This window comes from Suricata suricatta, chromosome 1, assembly GCF_006229205.1.
Source record: "Suricata suricatta isolate VVHF042 chromosome 1, meerkat_22Aug2017_6uvM2_HiC, whole genome shotgun sequence".
Classification (NCBI taxonomy): Eukaryota; Metazoa; Chordata; class Mammalia; order Carnivora; family Herpestidae; genus Suricata; species Suricata suricatta.
Window position 1 is genome coordinate 124,921,773 of NC_043700.1, and position 15,883 is coordinate 124,937,655.

Consider the following 15,883-nt stretch of genomic DNA (forward strand, 5'->3'; position numbering starts at 1 on the left):
AAATCAACAGTAGGATGCTTAACCAACTGAGCCACCCAGGCACCCCTAGATGAACATTATTTTTAAAAAATGTGTTGGCTTTATATGTTCAGTTCATTTTTACATGATAATTATTGTTCAGGAATCATTCAGTAAAAAAGTAAACATTCAAATAAATTTAGAGATAAAGAAATGTTGATTCATTTAAAAATTATTCTTAAAAAATTATTCTTGATTCATCATACTATTGTTTATCCCAACATTTGTCAACTAATTCTAAAATCGTCAATCCTTTGTGCCACTTAGACTTAATGAAGAACAGACGAGTTGAAGGATGGAAGGAATACAAGGTGTCACCAAAACCATCGGGAGTCACTCTGTGACTTGGAGTGAGGCAAATCCTTTGTTGCTGTTGATGGCTACTTGGAGGGCTTCCTCCACTCTTTCCATCGTAGAATATTTTGGGAGGTCCAGAATATTATGACATGTCAGTGCTCTTGGATTATCTGTTTCACTGAAAGTTTTGGGACAGCGAAAGATGATTCCCATTTCCTCTTTGCCTCTTAGATGCAACCTGTCATTTCCTTTAAGAAAAACTAGAAAGGAATAAACTTTGGTTAAGATGGGTTTTTTGTTTATTTGTTTGCTTTATATCCAAGTTAGTTAGCATGTGGTGCAATGATGATTTCAGGAGTAGAATCCGGTGATTCATCCCCTGCATATAACACTCAGTGCTCATCCCAACAAGTGTCTCCGTTAATGCTCTTTACTTACCCATCCTCCCACCCATAACCCAGCGACCCTCAGTTCTCTATTATTTCAGAGTCTCTTATGTTTTGTCCCCCTTCCTGTTTTTATATTGTTTTTGCTTCCCTTTCCTTATGTTTATGTTTTGTATCTTAAATTCCACATATGAGTAGAGTCATATTTGTCTTTCTCTGACTAATTTTGCTTAGCATAATATAGTCTAATTCCATCCACACTGTTGCAAATGGTAAGATTTCATTCTTTTTGATCACTGAGTAATACTCTAGTGTGTGTGTGTGTGTGTGTGTGTGTGTGTGTGTGTGTATGCGTATGCACCACATCTTCTTTATACGTTCATCTGTTAATGGAGATCTGGGCTCTTGCTGTACTTTGGTTTTGTCGATAGTGCTGTTATAAACATTGGGATGCATATACCCTTTCGAAACAGCACGCCTGTATCCCTGTATCCTCTGGATAAATACCTAGTCATGCAATTGCTGGGTCAGAGGGTAGTTCTAGTTTTAATGTTTTGAGGAGCCCCTGGACTCTTCTCCAGAGCGGCTGCACCAGTTTGCATTCCCACCAGCAGTGCACAAGAGTTCCTCTTTCTCCGCATCCTTGCCAGCATCTGTGGTTGCCTGAGTTGTTAATGTTAGCCATTCTTACAGATGTGAGATGGTATCTCAGTGTGGTTTTGATTTGTATTTCCCTGATGATGAGTGATGTTGAGCATTTTTTCGTGCATCTGTTAGCCATCTTGATGTCTTTGGAAAAGTGTTTATTCACATCTTTTGCCCATTTCTTCACTGGATTATTTGCTTTTTGAGTGTTGAGTTTGATAAGCTCTTTATAGATTTTGAGTACTAATCCTTTATCTGATATGTCATTTGCATATATCTTCTCCCATTCCGTTGGTTGCCTTTTAGTTTTGCTGATTGTTTCTTTTGCCATGCAGAAGCTTTTTATCATGATAAGTCCCAATAGTTCATTTTTCCTTTTGTTTCCCTTGCCTCCAGAGACCTGTTGAGTAAGAAGTTGCTGTGGCCAAGGTCGTGGTTCTTGCCTGCTTCTCCTCAAGGATTTTGATGGCTTCCTGTCTTATATTTAATTATTTCATCCATTTTGAGTTTATTTTTGTGTAAGGTGTAAGAAAGTGGTCCAGGTTCTTTTTTCTGCATGTCGCTGTCCAATTTTCCTAACACTATTTGCTGAAGAGATTGTCTTTATTCCATTGGATATTCTTTCTTGCTTTGTCAAAGATGAGTTGGCCATATGTTTGTGGGTCCATTTCTGGGTTCTTCTGTTCCATTGATCTGAGTGTCTGTTTTTGTGCCAGTACCATACAGCCTTGATGATTACAGCTTTATAATACAGCCTGAAGTCTGGGATTGTGATGCCTCCAGATTCTGTTTTCTTTTTCAGGATTGCTTTGGCTATTTGTGGTCTTTTCTGGTTCCATACAAATTTGAGGATGGTTTGTTCTAGCTCTGTGAAGAATGCTGGTGTTATTTTGATAGGGATTGCATTGAATGTGTAGATAGCTTTGGGCAGTATCAACATTTTAACAATATTTGTTCCTAAGAACTGGGGGCACTTGAGGTATCACCAACCTTTTCAAATTGTTTCCAGTCATAATCAGTATTTCTAACCATTGGTGTCATTAGTTCTTCAGGCTGGAAAATTTTAAGCATCTCCTGGTCACAGAGTTTATAAAATCCTCTCTGAAATTCCTCATAAACTGCGTTTACAGAGGTGTTGAGCATGGAATATTATTCCATTTTTTTGTGTGTGTGTCTTCTTCAATCTCTTTCATAAACTTCTTATAGTTTTCAGTGTATAGATTTTTCACCTCTTCAGTTAGGTTTATTCCTATGTATTTTATGGGTTTTGGTGTGGTTAAAAAAGAATAAAATGTAAAATAAAAAGGAAGAAATTAATCACTTCACTCAGTAAACTTTACTGACTACCCTTGTGCAGAAAGAACAACATAGGGCCATGTGGAGCATAGAAAAATCATGACTTTCAGTCTTTGTCCTCAGTGAGTTCATGGTCTAGTTGGGGAAAATCATGTACATGGGAAAGAGAATAGCAAGATACAGGGAGAATTAATTTAGCTCAACTAGGAAATTTGAGATGAAGAGCCTGGGGAAGGCCCTGAGACTGAGGGAGCACTAGGCCGGGATAGCAGGGAGACTTCAGAGCTCACATCTGGCTAGTTAGTTCTCAAGGAAAGATGTTACATAAACGTTCAAGGAAGAGGGGAAAGCCCAAGAAAAAGTCAGAGGTCTGAATATGGTAGTGAACTCACTGAATGCACAGATGGTGGAACCAATGAGCAGAAACAGAAGTTTACCATTAAAAGAGAAAATCAGAGGCACCTGGGTGGCTCAGAAGGTTAAGTGTCTGACTTCAGCTCAGGTCATCATGATCTCTCAGTTTGTGGGTTTGAGCCCCATGTCGGGGTCTGTGCTGGCAGCTCAGAGCCTAGAGCCTGCTTTGGATTCTGTCTCTCTCTCTCTCTCTCCCCCTCACCTGCTCCTGCTCTGTCTCTCTCTCTCTGTCTCAAAAATAAGTAAACATAAAAAAAATTTTTTAAGAGAAAATCAGACAGGTACTTGGGCTTGTGGATAAGTAGTTTGGGTTTATGGAGAAGTTGGAATTGTCCCCCAATGGCCTCAGCAGCAACAAAAATAGCAAGAAGAAGTATATCTCAGGAATAACTGAACAAAGGGATGGGGAAGTGAGAGAATAAGTCATTAGGTCTGTCCTAGGGAAACCTTAGGGTTCCCACTAAGAGAAGTTCTTACACCACAAGGCCACAGAGCTTAGTGGTTCAGAGCCTTGGCTTTGGATCAACCTCTTGGGTTCAAAGTCTGGTTCTCACACTCACTAGCTGTCTGAATATAGGCAAGCTCCTAAATGCATCAAGCCTCTTTTTGCTCATATCTGAAATGGAAAAATAAGTACCTGCCTCAAAACATTGCTATTAGGATAAACAGAAGTAACAGATATGAAGTGGTCAGTACAATGCCTGGGATATAGTAAGCACACAATAAATGCTCTTAGTATTATCATCAGTGGCCATTGCTATTGGTATTATTTCTAAAATGGTATTAGAGAAATATACATTGTCCTAATTCCATAGGATTTAGATAAATAAAGATAGGAATATGAGATTAAAGGTTTGATTAGGAATCAACTAGCAATATCTTTATTATCATTTTTTTAAATGGGAAACTAAGCTCATATAAATAAAAACATTGGTTTAGGAGGACTGGCCTTGCCCTTAACATGTATGACCCACACTATTAATAATGACATCATGGCAAATAAGGTATTTACCTCTTAAAAAGATATATATAAGTATAAATCCATCTATTAGTAATACTTACAGAGGAATTTTCTCTTTTCTTCCAAAGTTAATTTGTGGAAAGCTTTCCAAAACATCCGTATAGTAGGATGTGATTTGTGATATCCTTGATCATATTGTGAATTCTTGAGAAAAAGAGGGAGAAAGATGGTTTTTAGGAGGACTCTACAGAAGTTGTTTGGAAGAACTGGGGGCACTTGAGGTATCACCAACCTTTTCAAATAGTTTCCAGTCATAATCAGTATTTCCAACCATTGCTGTCATTAGTTCTTCAGGCTGGAAAATTTTAAGCATCTCCTGGTCACAGACTTTATAAAATCCTCTCTGAAATTCCTCATAAACTGCCTTTACAGAGGTGTTGAAAATGTAATCAACACATAAAGAAACATATTCTTTCCTTGAGGGAAACAGAAAAGAAAAAGCTGACAACATATTTTACCATTGACTAAAATACTCTCTACTTTGCCCTTTTTACCATTTCTACTGAGAAAGAAAAATAAATTATTTCTGCATAGCATACAACCCTGGACAGAGGGAAGTAAAAACATCTGGTCAGCTGGAGGAAGGAGCCTTGGAGAATATAACAAAAGGACTAGGACGTTGTTTTGCTCCCATTTTCTTCCAAGAAAGATCCTTTAAAAACACTAATCAGAATATGTAATTCTCTGGGATGCCTGGTGCTCTCTGGGACATCTGAGACTTCAGCTCAGGTCCTGATTTCCCAGTTTGTGAGTTTGAGCCCTGCATCAGGCTCTTTGCTGACAGCTCAGAGCCTGGAGCCTGCTTTGGATTCTTTGTCTCCCTCTCTCTCTGCCCCTCCTGTGTTCATTCTCTCTCTCTCTCTTTCTCAAAAAATAAAATAAAAACATTTGGGTGCCTGGGTGGCTCAGTCGGTTAAGCCTCCGACTTTGGCTCAGGTCATGATCTCATGTTCGTGGGTTCAAGCCCCACATCTGGCTCTGTGCTGACAGCTCAGAGCCTGGAGCCTGCTTCCAATTCTGTGTCTCCCTCTCTCTCTGACCCTCCCCATTCATGCTCTGTCTCTGTCTCAAAAATAAATAAAACATTTTTTAAAAATTAAAAAAAAATTAAAAATGAATATGTAATTCTCCTGCTTAAAATCTTTCAAAGGCATTCTTTCCACTGCCCTTAGGGTAAATTCCAAATTTCCCCTTATCTCACTCTTGCCTGACACCACTGGCCTCTTTGCATTTGCATTGGAAGCTTTAGCCAAACCCTCCTTATTGTGGTTTCCCTGTCTCTCTTGTAGTTAGGACACATCCTGGAGTGTCCCTCTTTACTTGACAACTTCTGTCATCCATCAGAGTTCCATATAAACATGACTTTTTCAGGGTTGGTCCTCTGTTCCCCTTTCCCTCCTCTGTCACAACACATCACTGTGTGTAAATTATTTCTGCAAAGTCTGTCTTTCTTATAACATGATAATTTCCTGATGGCAGGGTTGCTGCGTGGAGTTTCTCTTACCCTGTAACCTTTTTTTTTAAGTAGACTTCACACCCAGCAGAGTCCAACATGGGGCTTGAACTCACAACCCTGAGATCAAGACCTTAGCAAAGATCAAGAGTTGGATGGTTAACCAACTGAGCCACTCAGGCACCCCTACGCTGTAACCTCTTTAACTATCTCACAGATGAGCTAAAATGATCATCTAAGAAGCTAAAATACATATATAAATTATAGTGAGGAGCGCCTTGGTGGCACAGTTGGTTGGGCGTCCAGCTTCGGCTTAGGTCATGATCTCATGGCTTGTGAGTTCAAGCCCTGTGTCAGGCTCAGTGCAGGCAAGTCTGGAGCCTGCTTTGGATTTTGTGTCTCCCTCTCTTTGCCCTTCTCCCACTCACACTCTGTCTTTATCTCTCTCTCAAAAATAAATATTTAAAAAATTTTTTAATTGGGTCACCTGGGTGGCTCAGTCAGTTAAGCGTCCTACTTCAGCTCAGGTCATGATCTTGCAGTCTATGAGTTCAGGCCCATCAAGCTCTGTGCGGACAGCTCAGATCCTGGAACCTGCTTCAGATTCTATGTCTTCCTTTCTCTCTCTGCCCCTCCCCAACTCATGCTTTGTCTCTCTCCCTCTCTCAAAAATAAGTATTAAAAAGAATTTAAAAAAATTTTAAATTATAGTGATACAAACATTTTATGTGCATTCATAGCAGATATCCTAAGTCTCAAAACTTACTTGTTGGTTTGGTCCACAGGTACAGAGATCCCATTTGGAATTAAATCAACATCATTTTTGTCCCAGTGTATCTGTAAGCAAAATGTATTCAGGTACCAAACATGAAAGAAAGTCTGAATAATCAACTCAGAGGCCATGGGCAGGTTGCTCCACGATGGACCACACTGGCATGAAGGTTATTTCTGAGTTAAAAGCAATCAAAACCCAGCAGAATCACACATACAAAAACACACACACACAAATTTTAAGACCCCCAGAAGATTCAGGTAAAGCTCTTTATCTCCCCCCTCAACTATCTAAAAATAATTTAGATAGAGGACCTGCACCCTGCTCTTTAGTTCAGAATGACATATATACCTCATTTGCCTGTCTTTGGAATTTCCATGTTTATATGGATTCTCTGTACATACAAAATTAAATTTGATAATCTCCTTTTAATCTGTCTCACATCAATTTGATTCTTAGTCCAACTAGAAGGACTTTGAAAGGCAGAACAAAGTCTTCCTCCCAAACAGAACCACAATACCATTATGCCAGTACATTCTTCCCTATAAAATTTTAAATAACTGGGAGCTTAATAATTATTTATGTAGTACAGCCTTTTAAATGCATATAAAAATTTAAAAACTTACCCTAGTGTATTTTGCATATTATCTTCAGCATTTAATTATTTACATTGCTCATAATTGTGTAATTGCTGTATTTTCACTTTATTGAGAGGATATAAACTAACGCATCAAAGGAGAAACAGGTGGGAGAAAAGTCTTACAGTACAGAAGTAAAACACCCTTAAGCCCAGGGGCCAGGGCAGAAAATTAAACAAAGGAATCTCATATTTAATATAAAATTTATTCTAAAAAATAGATTAAAGCTAAACGATAATCTGGCTTGCATTCATACTCACAGAAAAATATATGTAAAGTTCTTCTCCATTGTCATCAGCTTCATTATTTAGAATTTCTTGCAAATTCCTAATAAAAATTTTCATTAAAAATTATTTTAATTTTATAATAAATTAATAATTTTGTTGTATACAATAAATTAATAAAGTGATATTTATTAATCTTATAAAATTTCAAAAGTAATAAATGTTTAATGGAAAAAATCTTTGACAATATAGAAGTGTATAAAATGCCATGTGAATGTCCTCTAGAGACTTACCTTCCCACTCCCTCTTCCTAGAGTTAAACTCTTTTTACAGTTTGGTTGGTTGGGCCACTGCTAACACAAAAGACACTGCTGTGTCTGGATGGAAATTATAGAAAGGAGCCCCTTCCTGTAGACCAGTGATTCTCAGTCTGGGGTGATTTTGGCCCTAGAGGACATTCGGCAAAATCTGGAAACCTCGTCGGTTGTTACAGTTAGGGAAGGGGTCGCCACTGGCCTCTAGTGGGTAGCGACCCTATAAGCTGTTAAACATCTACAATGTTCAGATCAGCCTTCCACAGCAAAGAGTCATCTAGCCCAAAAGGTCATGTTACCACGGTTGAGAAACTGTTCTGGATGGTCAGGGCAGGCAGAGTAAATCTAGGCAATTTCTTTTTCCACTAATAGTACATAGAAGAGAAACCTTTTCCCCAATCTGCTGCCAACTCTGTATTTTATGAAAAACTTTTTAACATTTGTCAATTTGAAAGCAGAAAAGGGATCTCATTTCCATTTATATTTCCTCAGTTACTAATGAGGTTGAACATGTTTTCATTTTTTATTAGCCATATATATATACACATACACACACACTCAGCCATACATATTTATGTATGATGACACAGATGTACACATATATATTTATATGTATATATCAGTGATACTACTCCTTTGTCATATATGTTGCCAGTATTTTCTTATAGGATATAGTTTGTCTTTTAACTTTGAACAAGTATTTTTCAAGTCTCAAAAAATAAAATTGATGACACTGAGTTATTTCAATAAATGATTATGATTTATTAAACTACATATAGCATGCATTATTCTCATTAAGAATATTGTGTACTGTTTCCATCTAGATAAATTCAAGAGACGAGGCCAGAGCTGTTTTAGGTGGATAGTTAGAAGAACATTTGGGTTTTCTTTATTTTTGCCTTTATTTTATTTTTTTAATTATTGAGACAGAATGAAACAGAGCATGAGCGGGGGAGAAGGCAGAGAGAGGGAGACGCAGAATCTGAAGCAGGCTCCAGGCTCTGAGCTGTCAGCACAGAGTTCAACATGGGGCTCAAACCCACGAACCATGAGATCATGACCTGAGCCAAAGTCAGACGCTTAACTGACTGAGCCACCCAGGTGCCCCTTCACTTTTCTTTATTTTATAACTTATAAGTCATAGGCAAATTCAAATTCATTGAAAGAGCATACATTTATTGAAACTGAAGACCTTTCCCTGTGTGTGTGCATGATTAATATCATTTGTTCCTGAACAACTGAGACTTATCCATTCTAGTCCTGTAAAAACATTTACTTACTTCCCCAGAAGAGGACTAAGTTCTTTTAAATCTTGCAGTGATGGCTTTTGGTCCAAAAGTTTCTTAAACAGAGCCAGTGGGAAAGGAAGGTTGGCAGCATTCAAACTGTATAGGGAGAGTCCACACAGTATCCCAAAGAGAAAATATTTCTTCTCAAATTTAGGCTGGAAAAGGAAAATAAAAAAACAACAACAACCTGTAATGTATTAGAAGTAATCAATAATCCAAAGGATAATTAGGTTAGTAAAAACGGTTTCAGTTCCCTTTTCTAGAAGCCCCAAATAAGAAACAAAATGGGCCTTAGGAAAATAAAGTTTGAAGTTCTTACACAGGCTTTAATACAATTTAAATTTCTTCCATAAGTTAAAATACAAATTAACAGTTCAGATAAATAAATGAATTCACTTTTTGTTACTGAAAGCATATCTAGAGTATAAAAAAATCTGCTCAGATAGCCTTATCAACCAAGGTATTCATTATTTACTTTTACAGTCTTTGCCTTCAAATTCATGTAGAAAAATGACTCTGCAGAAGGAAGAGCACACCTGCTCTGCACTTTCATTGTGCATTGGGCATGTCATATAAGTGTGCCCCTTAGACGACACTACCCTCAGCCTCTGTATGCTGACAAGGACAAGCATATGGGTCAGGGAAGGTGGCTGATTCTGTTGACTACGAAGGTGCGTCCTGATGAAACTGGCTTCCCTCTTCTCTCTACGCCTCGGAGTCCCAGATCAGGGAAAACACTGGCCACATCCTGCTAGGCCATCATTACCGCACAGCCAAGAGACCATTAGCCTGAACGTTCTAAATACATTTTTAACATTTATCCTCACAATTACTTTAAGCATAGGGCACGAAGATTGAGGCTATTATGTAAATGGACCAAAGTCATTGACCTGCTAACATCAAGGCTGGCACTGAATAGAAATCTTAGAATTTATATAAAATTCTAAGAAATTCAAACTACTCCACAGTAACAGAAATCAGATGAGTGGCTACATGGGCTTGCAGCAGGGGAGTGGAGAGAAGCAAAGCGGGGGAGGAATGGGATTAGAAAGGAGTATGAAGAAATTTGTGGGGATGATAAATATATACAATATTTTGACTGTGGTGATAGTTTCATGGTATATGCATACCTACATATATCGAAACTTAGCAATTCAGACACTTGATGTATTGTCCATTGAATCTCAACTATACTTCATAAAAGCTGTTTAAAAATTTAATGTACATAGAATCACCTGGGAATCTTATAAAATACATACATGCTCTGATCTGGGGTGGACTTGAAGTTCTAACAGTTCCAAGAGAGGCTGAAGCTGCTGCTTGGGTCATAAGTAGCAGGGGTTTTATATGACCTAATTTTACATTATCATGTATGGTTTCAGGTTGCAGCATATGGTATATTTTTTCTGTTCTGTAAAACTATAAGAAAATAAATAAAAGACTTACGCTGACAGGAAACCACATGTAGGAACCCTCTTCAGGATATATGAACATTCCATATTCTGTCTTGGTCATCTCTTCAAATAAACAGTGGAAGAACTCAGCCTTTACCCCATATCCCCCAGAGCAAATTTCTGTAATAAATTCAACCTGAGGAAAGAGAACACACTTCCAGGCTCAGATTTAAAATGCAATGCCTTGACCTTTGTGGAAAAGTTTCAAACTTCCTGCAGCCATCAGAATTCCTGGAATCCTACACCCCTTCGATCCCACACCTCACTGCAATCAGGTTCTCCCTCAGTTTCCTATTGGGCAGCAGATGCTGTGAACCTAATTACTGTCAGATTATTGTATGTGTGTGAGTCCTTTACACTGTCACATGAACCAAGTAAAGGAGGATTCTAGCAAGACTTAGTATTCACCAATTTTGTTGACCAAATTCTTGAATGAAATTTTGATATGCTTCAGGTCCCTGGACCACTAAATTACCTGATTCTTGGTCTTAATATCTGTCTTCATCTCATCATTCCTCATCATTCAGACTCTACAGCTCTGGCTCCAGTTAACAGCTATTTGGTTTCTCCTGTCTCTCCCCTCCTTAGAAACTCTGATAAATTGGGGCGCCTGAGTGGCTCAGTCCATTAAACGTTTGATTCTTAATCTCAGCTCAGGTCATGATCTCACAGTTTGTGAAATTGAGACCCGCGTTGGGCTCCTCACTGACAGCATAGAACCTACTTAGGATTCTCTCTCTCATTTTGTCTCTGCTTCTCCATTTCTCTCTCTCTTGCTCTCAAAATAAATAAATAAACTTAAAAAAAAAAAACTTCTGATAAATTGCCCTCCCAGTCCTCCTGAGTTTAGCACCGTTGAAGGAACCATCAGACCTGACTGTCCATAGCCCTCCTGGGAAGTCACTATGAACTGCCTTTTTCTTTTTTTTTTTTTTCAGTTCTATTACTTATTTATTTAATTTTATTTTTAAGATTTTATTTTTATATAATCTCTATATCCAACATGGAACTCAAATTTACAACTCTGAAATCAAGAGTCTCACGCTCTACCAATTAAGGCAGCCAGGCACCCCTTATTGATTTTTTAAGATATTTTCTTTTTTTTAATGTTTTATTTATTTTTGGTACACATTAGTAAAAATGTCCAATGAGACTTTTACTGTACCACTAGTAGTTTACAGAGGTCCGTGTCTTCAACTTGGCTTAACTCAAGCAGAGCATCTTCAACTAGATGACTTCGTCTGACTCTAAGTGTAAATGTAGGGTGTCCATCCTTTTCTGGTAGATTCACTTGCCCCCGATCCAGGTATTCTTTCTGTTTTAAGCGCTAAAAAAAATATTTTAGGAATCTCATAGTAATGCTAAGAAGTGTTTAAAATTTCAAATAAAGATAGTCTGCATAGCATACACTTATGTCTACTATTGCTATATATATTCATATTGCAATTATTTAGGAAAAAGGGCATCATATCTACACAACATTGTGGAAGACAGATCACAGGAAGACAGATCACAGAAACCATGGCATCTAGGAATTATATACAAGGAATTAGTCACCATGAAGTTACAGCTCAATAATTACCAGCTATCTCATTTGTAGTATACGAATACAAGTTTTTAAAAAAATATTTAAAAATTTTTAATGTTTATTTTTGAGAGAGAAAGAGAGAGAAAAAATGGAAGTGGGGGAGGGGCAGAGAGAGAGGGAGACACAGAATCTGAAATAGGCCCCAGGCTCCAGCCTGTCAGCACAGAGCCCTATGTGGGGCCTAAATCCACAAACTGTAAGATCATGATCTGAGACAAAGTCGAATTCTTAACCCACTGAGCCACCCATTAAATGGCAACATTTAATACTTAAAGAAAAAGGATTAAGCATCATTCCATTTTCCTGTGTGAATTGAGCTATGTGCCCCTGGTTGATGAGGAAAAGTTCTTCTTTACAGAATTCAGTCAATAATTTTGGAAGTAATGATAAGATTAGAAATAATGCCATTGTGCAAACTTCAGCCAAAACAATGGATAAAATTTTTACATAAAATGTTGATGGGGGAGGCGCCTGGGTGGTTCAGTCAGTTAAGTGTCCAACTCTTGATTTTGGCTCAGGTCATGATCCCAGGGTCATGGGATCAAGCCCCATGTCAGACTCCATACTGAGTATGTGAGGAGCCTGACATGGCACTGTCTCTCTCTCTCTCTCTCTCTCTCTCTCTCTCTCTCTCTCTCTCTCTCTCCCCCCCCCCCGCTTCTACCTCTCTCACCTGCTTTTGTGCTATCTCAAAAAAAAATTAAAAATAGATAAAATGTTGATGGGCAGCATTAGAATGGAAGAATCATGTATGTGGTCACCACCTGAACCCACTGATAAATCTCAACATGAATAAGAGTGAAACAACCAGAAACAATGCACTGAAGTATGGAGAGGTGAAAGGAAATTGGGCCTGGGATTTGCTTTAAAATACTTAAGTTAAAATAGTAACAACTACATGGGGTGGCTGGGTGGCTCAGTTGGTTAAGCATCTGACTTCGGCTCAGGTCATGATCTCACAGTTCTTGAGTTTGAGCCCCGTGTTGGGCTCTGTACTGACAGCTCGGAGCCTGGAGCCTGCTACGGATTCTGTGTCTCCCTCACTCTCTGCCCCTCCCCCACTCATGCTGTTTCTGTCTCAAAAATAAACAAACAAAATTAAAAAAACAGTAACAACTACAAAACAACAAAAGTCAGAAATGGGGAAGTGTGGCAAAATGTTGATATATTGATGACTTCTGAAACTTTGTGATGGGCTCATTATACCGTTATCTTTATTTTGTAAATGTTAGTAATTTTACATAATAAAAAAAGTAGCGCATACATACCATTATTTTCAAATAGGATTCAGCTTGTAATAATTGAATTTTGGATAGCAAATTAAAAATAAATGGAAAATCACTGAAAATAATGGGACTGATGTTTTCTGCAGGTATCTAAAAAATAGAGAACAGTTTTAATAATTAAAAAGAAAAAAAAACTTCTTTCCTTTACCTTATCACTTTAAATTGTTTTGCTCTATACTTTTTGGAATCTGTTTTTAAGAATTCAGATTACCTAGAAAAATTATAAGAAAAACGCATTTCTAAGAAAACGATCATCTAATTTAGCAATTCAGCACTGTAGTGAAGAAATTTTCAAATCTTGATTTATCAAAGAGATACCTACATAGCTATTAATATGTCCTCCTATAAAGAATGAAAATTTTTAAAGGTAAAAATATTACTCTTACCAGGTTGTTATCCCTAAGGAATAGTCTTCTTCTGTCTTCACCAAAGTTCAATAAATAGGAGAGTTCATTTATGTTGAAAGTATCTTCTGGTAGTCGACCGCTAGCTTTGTTTACCTTAAAGAAAACATGACTTGTGGATTTTATTTTCTATTGATAAATGATTTAATATATATATATATATATATATGCAGCTATTATATAGATAATTAGAGGAGAGCTTGATAAACCCAATGCATTTGTCAAGGATGAAATAGAGTTCTATAAAACTTCCATTTTTTGATATATACTTTACCTAATTTTCATAAATACTATAAAAGATAACAGATGTTAGCAGTGGAGATTAGTAAACCAATTCTTAGGGTCCAGGTTTACTGGAAACAATTTTTTGATCTTGAGAATAAAGCACCGTAAAGGGGTGCCAGGGTGGCTCGGATGGTGGAACATCCAACTTTGGCTCAGGTCATGATCTCACGGTTCATGAGTTTGAGCTCCATTGGGCTCTCTGCTGTCAGCCCAGAGCCCACTTTGGATCCACTGTCTCCCTCTTTCTCTGCCTCTGCCCCACTCATTCTCATTCTCTCTCTGTCTCTCTGTCTCTCTCTCTCTCTCAAAAATAAACAATTAACAAAAGCACCATAAAAACCCAGGGTATTTTTGATAAATGCAGCCCTTTTTCCATTAATTAATATTAAGTTTTCACACACTACCTGTCAGGTGTGGGACAAAACATAAGCTAAATATGGTCCTTGCCAACACATAGCCTACAATCTAATACAGTAGTTAGCAAACTCTTTCTTAAATTCAAACAGTAAATATTTGAGCTCGGGACCCTACAATATCTGATGCTAACCCACTCCCATTTTGGAGCACAAAACAACCTTACACAGTATGTGAACAAGTGAGTGTGGCTTTATTCCACTAAAACTTTACTTACAAAAACATGAGGCTGCCCATGGGTATAAATTACCAACCCATGGTCTAGTAGGTAAAAACAAGTAGTGAGGCATGAAAGATACAGTTTCTGATTGGAGGACTTAAGAAAGGGTTTAAGAAGGCTTTCCAGAGAAAGCAATTTGGAAAATCAATGACCTAAATAAACCTCTATCACATCAAATTAGCCCAAAAGATAGAAGACAGGAAATAAACAATCTAAGAATATAAATTAAGGAAATAAATAACATGTACAGGGGAGAAGATCAACAAATAAAAAGATTGGTTCTAAAAAAAAAAAAGCTTTCTGGTAAGACTTTGTAAAAGAAAAAAGACAACCATTATCAAGAATGAAAAATGGGATAAGCCTACAGATTTTGATGTGTTCTTTTTCTTAATGAAAGAAGTACATTACAAAACATCTTCAGTCTGCATAAAGTTTTTCACTTTTAAAAATTCCAAATTATTTTTTGCCACTTTCCTTTTATGCATTACTTTAAAAAATATGGGTCATAGGGCACCTAGGTGGCTCACTCAGTTGAGCGTCTGGCTTTGGCTCAGGTCATGATCTCGTGGTTTGTGGGTTTAAGCCCAGCCTTGGGCTCTGTGCTGACAGATCAGAGCCTGGAGCCTGCTTCAGATTCTGTGTCCCTTTCTCTCTCTGCCCCTCCCCTGTTCATGCTCTGTCTCTGTCTCTCAAAAATAAATAAATGTAAAAAAAAAGAATTCCTATTAAAAATATATATATAACTATGGGTCACCTGGGTGACTCGGTTGAGTGTCCAGCTTCAGCTCAGGTCATGATCTCATGGTTCATGGGTTCAAGCCCCACATTGGACTTTGTGCCAATAGTGCAGAGCCTGCTTGGGATTCTCTGTCTCCCTCTTTCTGCCCCTCCCCAACTCATGCTCGCTATCTCTCTCAAAAATACATAAACATTTAAAAAATTAATAAAAATAAATTTAAAAAATAACATAGAAATTAAAAAAATATCTGACTCCTCATGATTCTTATTTGTCTTTTTAAGACTCTAATTAGTAGGACGCCTGGGTGGCTCAGTTGGTTAAGTGTCTGACTTTGGCTCTGGTCTTGATCTCACCATTTGTGAGTTTGAGCCTTGCGTCAGACTCTGTGCCAACAGCTCAAAGTCTAGTGCCTGCTTCAGATTCTGTGTCTCCTTCTCTTTCTGTTCCTTCTCCACTCGTGCTCTGCCTGTCTCTCAAAAATAAAAACATAAAAATTTTTTAAAAACTAAAAAAAAAGACTCCAATTAGCAATTTACCATAGCATCAAAAATGATGAAATGCTTAGCAATAGATTTAACCAAGGAGATGAAAGACCTATACACCAAAAACTGTAAGACTGATGAAAGAAATGGAAAAAAATAAATGTAAAGATTTATTCCACAAATAAATGGAAATATAGCCTTTGTGGATTAGAAGAATTAATATTGGGGCACCTGTTAAGTCATG

At 37.6% G+C, this 15,883-nt stretch overlaps 1 protein-coding gene across 1 annotated transcript in view; it reads right to left on the reverse strand.

Moving 5' to 3' along the window:
* Positions 1–15,883, reverse strand: part of HERC6 (HECT and RLD domain containing E3 ubiquitin protein ligase family member 6) — a 52,224-nt gene continuing 36,341 nt past the window's right edge. Inside the window, exons 14-23 of the mRNA XM_029943270.1 lie at positions 13,482–13,595; positions 13,078–13,185; positions 11,387–11,548; positions 10,214–10,357; positions 8,759–8,922; positions 7,201–7,267; positions 6,297–6,367; positions 4,310–4,493; positions 4,119–4,221; positions 1–575 (exon numbers count right to left, since the gene is read on the reverse strand). Coding sequence (XP_029799130.1) covers positions 352–575; positions 4,119–4,221; positions 4,310–4,493; positions 6,297–6,367; positions 7,201–7,267; positions 8,759–8,922; positions 10,214–10,357; positions 11,387–11,548; positions 13,078–13,185; positions 13,482–13,595 — 1,341 coding nt within the window. The 3' untranslated portion in view covers positions 1–351. The remainder of the gene's footprint in view (positions 576–4,118; positions 4,222–4,309; positions 4,494–6,296; positions 6,368–7,200; positions 7,268–8,758; positions 8,923–10,213; positions 10,358–11,386; positions 11,549–13,077; positions 13,186–13,481; positions 13,596–15,883) is intronic.